The sequence below is a fragment of the Pongo pygmaeus genome, chromosome 16 (genome assembly GCF_028885625.2).
Source record: "Pongo pygmaeus isolate AG05252 chromosome 16, NHGRI_mPonPyg2-v2.0_pri, whole genome shotgun sequence".
NCBI classification, from domain to species: Eukaryota; Metazoa; Chordata; class Mammalia; order Primates; family Hominidae; genus Pongo; species Pongo pygmaeus.
This window is the reverse complement of record NC_072389.2, coordinates 92,307,352-92,319,416: the sequence shown is the minus strand read 5'-3', so window position 1 is coordinate 92,319,416 and position 12,065 is coordinate 92,307,352. Positions and strand designations below refer to the sequence as shown.

General features: G+C 36.9%; 1 protein-coding gene across 1 annotated transcript in view; it reads right to left on the bottom strand.

Moving 5' to 3' along the window:
- Positions 1-12,065, bottom strand: part of AGBL1 (AGBL carboxypeptidase 1) — a 912,082-nt gene that overhangs the window by 230,993 nt on the left and 669,024 nt on the right. The window contains 1 exon segment of the mRNA XM_054451589.2: positions 6,709-6,872. Coding sequence (XP_054307564.1) covers positions 6,709-6,872 — 164 coding nt within the window.

The following is a 12,065-nucleotide window of genomic DNA, read 5'->3' as shown; positions in this document are numbered from 1 at the left end:
GAGGTAAAAAGGATTAAAGAAGAAGAGATAACAGATACAGAGGTGAGAAAACAGATAACAAACACTTCAGAGGAAGACAAATGAAGACGTGGGGTGGCATCTCTGATCCTTTATAATTGAGACATGTTTCAAGAGAATAGAATGTTCATATTCAAAATCAAGGGAAGTAAACCACACACACAAGAGAAAAGAAAGAAGGGAGGAAAGAAAGAAATATTTTTGATGTAGTAGAAAAATAATTTTTGTTTTAGGGAACAAAGAGAAACTACTACAACTATGAAGGTAGAAAAGACAGGGTGCAGACAGGTGCAGTGGCTCACACCTATAATCCCAGCACTTTGGGAGGCTGAGGTGGGTGGATCACTTGAGGTCAGGAGTTCAAAACCAGCCTGGCCAACATGGTGAAAACCTGTCTCTACCAAAAATATAAAATATTAGCCACGCATTATGGTGGGCACCTGTAATCCCAGCTACTCAAGAGGCTAAGGCAGGAGAATCCCTTGTACCCAGGAGGCAGAGGTTGTAGTGAGCCAAGATTGCCCCACTGTACTCCAGCCTAGGTGACAGAGAGATCCCCATCTCAAAAAAAAAAAAAGAAAGAAAGAAAGAAAAAAGAAAAGAAAAAGAAAAAACAGGGTGCATACAAAGAAAGAAAAATTAGGCTGGTGACCATAAGATTACATACCAGAGTAAATTTGGCCACATCTACATTGTTTTAATGTGTTACCTGTAAAATCTCTAGGCAGGGAAAGTAGAATTCCTAGGTAAAGGGAAGAGAAGGATATTCACATATGTACTAATATGCAAAAAACTCCATTGATTTACATTTTTAAAAAGAAAAGCTATTTTTAAGGTGTTCTCTGAAAAATGTAAGATGAATCAACATTGAGAAAAAAGAATGAGGACATGATTGCATAGAATGGGTAGAGATGAGCAATGCAAGTCATTAAACACAAAGTTGAATTTTAAAATGATCTGAATATGATTACAAGACAATTGAAATGCCATAGATAATTCTTATCTGGGAAAATTAGCATTGGAAAAATAATATTTTTGTTTCAAATAAATAGAATACAGATGATTTTACAGGCAGTATGTACATGTTCAAGGTGCAGATGTATCCTAGGAAATTTAAAGTGTTCCAGGTCATAGAACAATAGAAACTAAGCACAGACTTCACTCACTCACAAATATAGGCACCAAACTCCTCAATTCACAGTATGTAACATCAATCTCTGCATTAAAATAATATTTCAGATCACAGCCAGATACATTTTCCTTAGAAATGTAAAGATAGCTGAATACTAGAAAATCTATAAGATTTTATTAATTCAAGTAAATAGTTATTTTTCTAGATACTAAAGAATCTTTTGATAAAATTAATCATCTAATCTTGACTTTGTTAAATTAATAAGCTAAGAAAAAATAGTAATAATGAAGAAGATATCAAATATTAATATCAAACCAAGAGCCATTTCACTTAATTCTTAAATGCTTAGAGTCATTCTCATTTTGAAGTTAGGTTTATGGTGAGGATGCTCATAAACTCCTCAGCCTTAAAAATTAGTCTCAAAACTCTAGCCAAGATCATACGATAAGAAAAAGAAGTAAGCAAAGCTGATGGTCAAAAATTATAAATGATACTGTTTTCTATCTAGAAAAGTAGAAAAATCCATGGAAATACTTTTAGGTATAACCAGAGAGTTTGTTGAAGTTACAAATAAATATATAAATAATCCAGAAATTTCCTATATAACTAAAAAAAGCACTTAAAAGCAATGTAGTGAAAAATACACTTTTTTTAGATTAACAAAACTTTTTTAAATATTGAGATTAAAAGTTTATGATGATATATTCAGGAACTACATAAAAAGGATACGAAAAGAATCCCTACAATACTTTACTGATGAACATCAAAGCAGATCTGAATCAGTAAATAAAAATATCAGATTTTATAAAAGTAACATAGACAAGCACTCAATAGACTAAAAATATCTATAATTTAATATTGCCTGAGTTAAAATCCCAGTGGGTTAGGTTTTGGCAGCTAACAACTCATTATAGAGTGCATCAGTGAAAATAAAGAAGGGAATGTAGCAAAACACATTTTTAAACAAATACTAATGAGGTGGTGTTTGCAACATCATACATTTAGATTACAAAGCTACAGTATTAAAAACTATGTGCTCTTGGCAGGCAGACTAATGGAACAGAATATAAATCCAAAAAATATACCCAGGTACATGCATGTGTATATACTATATAATAAACTGGCATCACTAATCCGTGATAAAAGGTGGATTATTTAAAAATACAAAATGATTCGATAGTAAAAATGGAAAAGAAATTATAATATGTAAATATACTCACTATAAAACTACCTGCCTACCTGGGTTCAATAACAGATAGATAAATAGTGGGTGTGAATTTAACTGTTATTAAACCAAGGTAGATAGGTTTATCCAAGGTAAGAGAAGCAAAGAAAAGAATTGATAAACATAATTACTTGAAAGCAAAAACATTCAATGTCAATAAACCACATAAAAAATGTGAAAGGTAAATGACAATTTGGGGAAAATATTTGCAGCATACAAGACAAACAGAAGTTGAGTACCTTTAACACAGAAATTAAAATTAAATGTAAATATAACTTTTTTTAAAAAAGGGATGGTTAACAGAATAATGCACAAAGATATGATTAGGAAATTTATAAAAAAGAATACTCATGATATAGAAGGATTTTTATCTGCATCAGAAAACATCAAATTCTAAATTAAAACAGCACCCCATTTTCTCCTAAAAATGGCAAAAGTTTTAATATAGGAACAACAAGTGCTTATAAAGCTGCAAAAAAGAAGAAGTGTAGCACATTGTTGAGAGTACTGTAGGTCTATTTATCCATAAGTAAAAAAAATACAACCTAGGAATAAGTTCAAATAATTTATTGTCAGCATGATGAATATAGTTAATGACAATATATACATTCTTGAGAAATGATAGAAGAGTGGATGTTCAATGTTCCCACCACAAAAATAACTTTGTGGGGTGATACATAGGTTAATTACCAGACTTAGCCATTCCACAATGTATATGTGCTGCAAGGCATCATATGGTACACAATAAACACATTCAATTTTATCTGTCAATTTAAAACAATAAATTAAGTTAAAAAAAAGAAAAATAATTCAGGATATTTCACCATAATGTTGACAGTAGTTATCAGGATGCTGAGACAGGGATAGGGGCGATTTTGTCTGCCTTCCTAATTTCATTTTCTCATCCAAAAGAACAAAAATATACTTTTACAAATGAAAATCAAGCACTTTTTTAATTATTAGACTTTTTTTCTAAGATCTATGTAGAATTTTTATTCTTTTGGTGTTGTCCCATCAAACAAACCTAGTTTATGTAGATACTAAGGTGAGCCCAGGCTAAAGCAACAGGACTATAATTTCGGAGAACACGGGAGGTATTGAGCCATTGCTGAGGCACATCTCTGAAGCTCTGAGCTTTAGCTTTCTCTTATTATTAATGGAGGGACAAATGGAGGTGGGGGGCTCGGCTGAGAAGAGCAAGAGGCAGTGGAGGGATACAAATCGAGATGAACAGTGACTGACTCAGCAAAATTTAAATGACTTTGCAAAAGACCTGTCACAATGGATAAACGGCTCCTCCTGAAGAAGCAGCTTAGCATTCCTGCAGTGCACACACAATTATTTCCAGGGATAAGATTGAGAGGAAGGAGAAAGGAAGAGGAGAGGAAAGATCAAAAGATGTTTTCATGAGTATGCAGACATTTCTGAAATGAGCAACTGGGAAGAAGAGGACTGCAAAAGGAAACCAACAACAAAGCATGCATGTACTTCATTTTAAGCGTCAGCCACCAGGCAAACATCCGCTATCTCTGCTCTTCCTCTGCTCTTGAAAAATGGTGAGTTGCTCTGTGGATATTGACTACACTCTAATTGTTTTATGGTAAATGAAGCATGAAACCTACTGTCAGAAAACATGATGTCCACAGTGTGCAGCCACACTTTTTCTTCCTGGCTGATCACTCCCAAGGAGTTAATGCTGTCTGTGGGCCTAGGAGAGGATGCAGTACCACATCCTTGCATTTTTTTTGTTGTTGTTTGTTTGAGACAGAGTCTCCCTCTGTCACCCAGGCTGGAGTACAGTGGCACGATCTTGGCTCACTGCAACCTCCGCCTCCCGCGTTCAAGACGGGGTTTCACCATGTTGGTCAGGCTGGTCTCGAACTCCTGACCTCGTGATCGACCCGCCTCAGCCTCCCAAAGTGCTGAGATTACAGGCATGAGCCACCGCACCCAGCCATTCTTGTATTTCTTTAGGGCAGACCTTTGGAGAAGAGCCCCCTCACCCACCTTGTTATTCACAATTCCTTCCATGCAACAACAATACAAATCTTCTTGTAGGATGCTGGAAACCCTGTTATATCAAAGGAAGAGGCAGAAGGGGAGGAGGGTGGTAGAGGTCTCCTCTTTAAAACATACACAGATTCGTGTTGACAAACATTGGTTACACTCTTTGTATTACAATAAGAATCCTGATACTAACAAAAGTTCTAGGATACACTCTGCTGATTATTACATCTCAGGATTTAACTTTATTCTTCAGAAACTAATCAAATGGTTCTCAAAAAGCCTGTTGATGGTTTCAAACCAGTAGATTTTACAAATTTTCTGTCATCTTTTTGTGACCATAAGCTTATTGGCTGGAACATTTTTGGGGTCAAGAAATGCTCACAGTGATCTCCCTCTCAATCATGCAGTTTTCAGGTCCTTTGGGCAAGAATCACAATCTGTGTGGTCAACTGCATTGTAACAAATAGGAAAATATATTACCATACAAATGTCTGGGTGAAATAGGTAGTTTCCCTCTTGCTGATCTCCACCAAACTCCATGCCTGCCAAACTGAATTCAAATCTATTCAAAGTAGACATATTCATCACATCCTGTGTTCAGGTATCTTGCCCTTAGGGAGCTGCACCAGCCTAGGAAAGGTCAGAGGTCATGGGAGGACCTCTAGCTTCAATCCCCTTGGTCAGGATGCAATTGAAAAATGAATAGTTGTGTGACATGGTGTGGAAGGGTGGGGGCAAATAATATTATCTCCTTATAATAACCTATATAGCAGCCATTGTATTTGAAGCCTGACATCAAATTCTTTAGACTTGAATTAGAAAAGGCATTTCTTTGATAGATTTCTTTTAGTTCCAGTTTGCAGGCAACTAATCCTCACTGAATTGGATCAAACAGACGGGCACAATCAATTTGACGAAAGCAAGCAACGCTAGTTCTGCTCAATCTTCCCTCAATGAGCAGCAGAGGAGAGAGGCGGAAAAAGAGAAAGAAGGAAAGAAAATCCAGGCATGCCTACACCCAAGATAGCTTAGTAAAGGAAAAGATGAAAAGACAAGTTGAAATATATGTGCTGGCAGGTGGAAGTGCTTGCTGTCAGAGGGAGAGTCTGAAAACACCACAATGATACCAAACACACGAAGCCTTCAGACACTGAGGGGTGTTGAAGGGACCAGGGGCAGGCAGAAGCAGTTGTGATGTCAAAATAAATCAGCAGCAGCAGCTCTATGGAAAGAGCCCTGCACTTACTTAAGTTTCTATAGTCTATGATCTATAGCCCAGTGTGGTGAGCAAGTTTATTACTGCATTTAGGTAATCAAGTCTCAGAAAAACCACGGCCTTCCAAAGCAGTGTTAAGGCATACTACTAGATCTTTCTAGGCTTCACGGGCCATTCAGTACGTCACACTGCCACAGCCACCTAACAGGAACAGGAGGAAAATTCAAGAAAATGAGCTACAAATAAGATGGCCCCAGGATGAATGGCTTTCTCTCTGCCTTTGGACGTGAAGCGCACGACCAGATGCCTCCTCATTTACCTCACTTCCCCAGCAACTCAATTTCTCCATCCATTCTGACACTCAAAGTATGGGCAATGACTTAGCTGCTTTTGGCTTCTTGGACTCCCCTCCATCCACTCTCCTCTCATATGCCCATTATTTCTTCCCCTCTTGCCCACTGAATTTGTTTTGGTCAAGTCTAAAATATTTCTCAACAGGAAGAAACATCAAAAGGGCTCATTTGGATAACGGTTCTCCCTCACTTGGCTCATTAATAATCCCCACAATTCTCAGAAATCCAGCCTTTCCCTGCTATGGCTGGGAGTCCGGTTCTCTGAGCCAATGTGTTAATCATCTTCAGGTGGTTCCCTTCATCTTCCAAGAAGGAACAATGGTGTTTGAGAATGGGAAGAGTAAAACATTTCTTGTCTCCAGGTGCCTAGATATTGTCAATGAGATTGCCATTGTTTTTTGCTGAGTAATGGCTCAAAAATGTTATCTATATACATATAAACACAACTGGCAAATATAAGTGTATGTAGATATCGCGTGTGTGTGTCACCAAGCCACATCTTCTTCATCATAAGTAAAATGTGTTACCTAGAAATATGTATAAATACACATAGTTTTATATTTGCATATATGTGTACGAACAGGCAGCATCCTCTTTGTCATCAGTAGGAAACGAGATACTGTACCTACCTTTACTTGGCAGTTCTTCCATATTTTCTCTGTGTAAAGACCCCTAGGTCCGCTCGACTTTCATTACTGAGATATTCAGCAATGGAACCACCAAGGTCCAAATTTCTGAGCCCTTGGGTGCATCTTACCATTGGAGGTGCTGGTCCAGATTCTCCTCCTCAGCACTCAGCAGAGTTGCAGCTCGAGCCAGGAGCTGATGGCTGCAGCTGGCAGATTTGAGCTCCAGGATGAGGAGGCCCAAGCAGAACATGGCTCCCATCTCCTCCAGTTCTCTGGTACCAAACTGTAGACCCTGCCAGTTAAACAAAGCATTAACTGTGGCAACGTATAATGGGAGCTAAGTGGTGACACTTTGAGATTAGAAAGAAGGACTCCTACACACGGGTCTTTTTCAGACAGTGAGAATTAACTGTATTTGTCAGTCACTGTCCATTGCATTCTGTTGTGTGCATTGTGGAGTGGTGGTTCTCAGTCTGTGTGATGTCGACATCCAGGGCTCCCCAGAAGTACCCCCATGACCATAATGAGCTGGTAGGGGTTATAAAGGGAAAGGGGGTATATGGAGATCTAGGAGTCTGTACCCTTCCCACACCATGGTCAAAGCAGCAATGCTTTTATCTGTATTTTTAAAAAGGGTTTTTTTTTCACTTCTGAAGCAAAAGTTCGTAAAGAATCTTATACTAAGAGATACCTTTTCCTTCTTCTGAATTTATCAGCCAATGGAGAAAAGTAGGGGAAATATTTCATATATAAATACTGAATGCTGAAACTTTAAAAAAAAACCAGCATTCATTTAGAACCCCCTATTCAGCTGTACTCATATATGCATGAAAGCAAAATCATGACATGTACTCTATAGTATAATTCATGAAGAAACAGATAATAATAACAATTGACAAAACTTAATTGATCACTTACTGCATGCCAGATACCCTTCTGAGCCCTTTGATTTGCATAACTCAGTGGATCCTTACCAAAGCCCTGTGAGGTGGAGATTGTTCTTTTCTCCATTCCACAGATAAGGAGATGCAGACTTATGAATACAAGTAACTTATCCAAGGCCTAGCATCTAGTAAGTACCAGAGGCTAATAAGTAAATTCAGACTTGACTACTCAACATAAAAAGCTGTATAGCGACTAGAAGAGACTCCACTGTGGTGAGCTAGAAAGTGCGTGGTTTTTGAAGTTAGATCAGAATTAAGTGTGAATCTGGTTTTGCTAGTTTCTAACTGTGTGGTCTTGGGCTCAGTGAACTCTTTTTGCCTTGATTTTCTCATCTGTAAAATGGAATCATAATTCTCCCCTTCATACCTAAGCATCTGGTGATAAGTAATATTTCACAGTCATAATATTGATCCAAATTAGCTCAATTTATCTTTCTCTCTTCCTATAAAGATATTTAATACGACAGAATTCAGTGTGGTCCTGAGGCCTTCCTGTTTATAAAGTACATTTGACCTAAATAAAAAATAATAATGAATCATTTTTTACAAATAGATTTTCACATCCAAATAATAATGATTTATTATGGAGGATAGGAATGGGACTATAAGAATGCAGAAGGATAGCTCATAAGCACCTCAAGGAGAAACAAAATTCCAAATTGGGAAATCGTAAGCCTCACAAAAGAATTCCTGGCTAAAAGCATTAGAAAGGTAGAAAATCCTCAAGTTCATTTCAGCTGTTTGAAAATTTGATTTGCTGTATGTTTTGACACCTGTTTTCCTAAAGAAAGGAGACATTACTTCAGAGTTAAGGGAAGTCAGTTCCTCCTTAAGCAACAGCAGTCAGAAGGGAAAGACAGATGTTGAACAAGTTGTTTTTTTCTTAAGTCAATAGAAAAGATCACTTTCTAAAGAAAGAGAAATCTCAGAGTCTCTTTTCTAAAGCTCCAAGGACGGATTCTTTCTCCATCCCCTTTTCCAGGTTACTTTTATAAAATTCTAGAATGGCTGGCTTGGTTGGAAGAAAGTAAAGGTCACACCCTCCTGCTCAGCCACCTCACAGGTGGCAAAGGGGAGGCGAGAAGGGGAATGAGAGTAAGACTCTGGCCCTCGGGGGCAGGAGCACTTGCATACACATTGCAACCCCAGCCTCCAGCAGACACATAACAGGTGCTCTGTAGAGGTTAAAAGGAGGAGTCCTTCAGGAAAATAAACCTCATAGTATATGCCATACTGGTAGGTTAGGAAGAGTTCCTTCATACCAGTCAACTTCTATACAATAACAGCTAAAATGATAGTATTTTATAATGTAAAAGATTTTGATGCCCCAGATGTTGGCCCACATATTTCAGGTCATAGTTGTCATTGTAACAAGTAGTCCAGAAGACCTTGATTAAAGGAACTTGTACCACTTTATTGGCTGTGGAGACGGGCAAGGCCCTTATATTCCATTTTGCCCTTCAATATTAATCTCTCTTTACTACTCTGTTTTTTCTTTTTACTCTCACACAGTATAAAACATATTTGAGTGTTGTTTTTGTTTTTGATTTGTTTTGTTTTCGAGAAAGGGTCTTGCTCTGTCACCCAAGCTGGAGTGCAGTGGCGCTATCACAGGTCACTGCAGCCTTGAACTCCTGGGCTAAATATATTTGTTTATGTAGATGACCTCCTCTCACACCCCATCACTGGTGTGGAAGAGAACTTTTCAAAGCCAAACACTGAGGAGTATGTTTCTTGCTTTACATCTCTGGCATGGAGCACATACCTGTCAAATGTCATATCCTCAGACTGTGATAAATGGATAAATAGTGACTCTAAATGAGTGGACGTGGAGAGGCATGGATGGATTTTTATCTCTCAGATGTATATTTTAACTGTCAAGTAGAACTTGACTTCTCTGGGTTTGGGTATCTGAGTGCCTTTAAATCTTGTTCTCCCATTGTTAAATGTTCTGAGCATTAAAAATAAAATTGATTTTATTTTGGCTCTAGGAGACTTATTCATATCTCTAGATATAAACTGGGAAACAGGTAAATAAAATTTGAAATTTTGACCTGCACTTTGGTCAGTTATCATGGGTTCACAGTAGAAAGTTTATGAATAAAACTGGCTCTGGATTTGTTTAAAAGTGAGTATAAATAAAATGAAGATCCAATTCCCTTCTCACCCAGCTCAGATGTCTTAATTAGAAAGTTTTTCCACAGACAGTAACACAAAGTCTGACTATAGTGACTTAAACAAGGTTTTATTTTGCACAAAAATAAATTTGAGGGAAAGGTAGAAGGTTCATGGCATTATTTCAGCAATGTAATAAAATAAAGGCCACACTATCTGCCATTCTCCTGTTTGTTTGTTTGTTTAAATCTGATTGCAAGGTGCTTGCTATGGCTCCAGCAAGCACATCATCATCTGAGGAAAAAGGAAAAGAAAGAGAAAATGTGGGAAAAAGGCACCAGCACTCTCTTGCTTATATTTTATTGGTCAGGCTTTATAATAAAATCACCTCCAGCTTCACTATGCACTGGTCACTGAATGTTTCAGCCTGTTCACCGTCTTTAAAAGAGACAGATAAAAGAGAAGAGGGTTAGAAATGAGGGTCAGGCAAGCCAACAGTGTCTATCACACTAGTATTCTGATGCCAATGCTGCTAGAAAATACAGGTCCCTATCTATGCACAGTACTAGTAAGCAAAGCTAACCAGTACAACCCTCTCTGTGTTTTTTAACAACTTTTCTTGATAACTCACCACAAAAGAAGAATATCTATGTTAGATATCTGTAAGACAAACATCAGGTCCAAAAAAGATGTTTAAATAGCTTAAGTACTGATAATTGGTGAGCAAAACAGAAAAAAATAAGGAAATGTGGGAAAATGTTCTATTTCATTATTTAAATAAAAATGCCTTCTACACTCTGCAAATTGATAGACTATTACATATATATAATATATATGAACTATTCTTACTATATAAGTTTGCTTTATATATATAAATATATATATACACATATATCTGTATAAATATATATACACATATATCTGTATAAATATACACATATATCTGTATAAATATATATACACATATATCTGTATATATATATATACACATATATGTATAAATATATATATACACACATATCTGTATACACACACACATATATGTGTATATATATATATATACACACACACACAGTGTGTTTGTGTGTGTGTGTGTCGGAGTTTCCCTCTTGTCACCCAGGCTGGAGTGCAGTGGCACGATCTTGGCTCACTGCAACCTCTGCCTCCTGGGTTCAAGCAATGCTCCTGCCTCAGCCTCCCGAGTAGCTGTGATTACAGATACCTGCCACCACACCCAGTTAATTTTTGTATTTTGAATAGAGACAGCATTTCACCATGTTGGCCAGGCTGGTCTCGAACTCCTGACCTCAGGTGATCCGCCCTCCTCAGCCTCCCAAAGTGCAGGGATTACAGGCATGAGCCACCGCACCCGGCCTATATTTTAAACTTATAATACTTAGTGCTTACCCTCATGCTGAAACTGTCACATATCAGAATACCCGGTGGAAGTGTAAATTAATTGAGACCTTCAGGGCAGTGGCTGCATAACATTTGACATGGTAATGTCACTTCAGGGAACCCTTCCTAATAAACTGAACCAAAATAAAAGGGAAGCTATAGGCATAAAAGTGTATATTATGACAGTATTATATATAATAATCCAAATTTGAGGGAAATAAAACCGTAAGTGTCTAATAGGGGAGGAATGACTAAGGAAATTGTAATGGAATAAATTTGATGGACTATAAGGAAGTTATTAAAATGACAATTATAACAACCATTTAGAATATGAAAAATGCTCATGATTTAAATAAAGTTGAATAAAGTCAAGGTAAAAGCAGGCAGTCATACAATTTATGCCAAAGGTTTGGCAATGAAAGCAGAGGTGATGATCCCCAGACCCCACTCCCCTCCATACACACTTTCAGACTTTATTGCTATAGTTTGCCAGGAAAATGTAAACATTTCCAGGAGACAGGGCTCTATAATCTCATCAAGGAAATATCCACATATTTCAGAAATTTTAAAGAATACTTTAAGAAATTATTGCTACTTGGAAAAAATGTTTTAAAAGTTATATATGCCTACAAATGAATGGTAGAAATCAGGTTAGCAGTTTGTAAGATCTTCTCTTTATCTTGGATTTTCTGAAGTAGATTTAAATTTATTTTCATTTCTTTTATTTAGAATTTATTGACAGGATAATTAGTATGTTTCAATAATTCTAGAAAAATGTCATCCATGATCTTTTTGAATATTGCCTCTCCCTTATCTCTGTCAAGGAAATCAAAGATAAGTTAATATTCAACATATGTATGTTTTCTATTTTCCCTTTGTCCTCCACATCTCTTAACATTACTTATTTTCTATTTCTTTGTTTCACTATAGTAAATTCTGATTTTTTCATATTTTTGTTCCATATTAATAATTCTTTCTTCAACTAGATTGAATCTACTTGTAAACTCATTCATCTCAAAACTATTTCT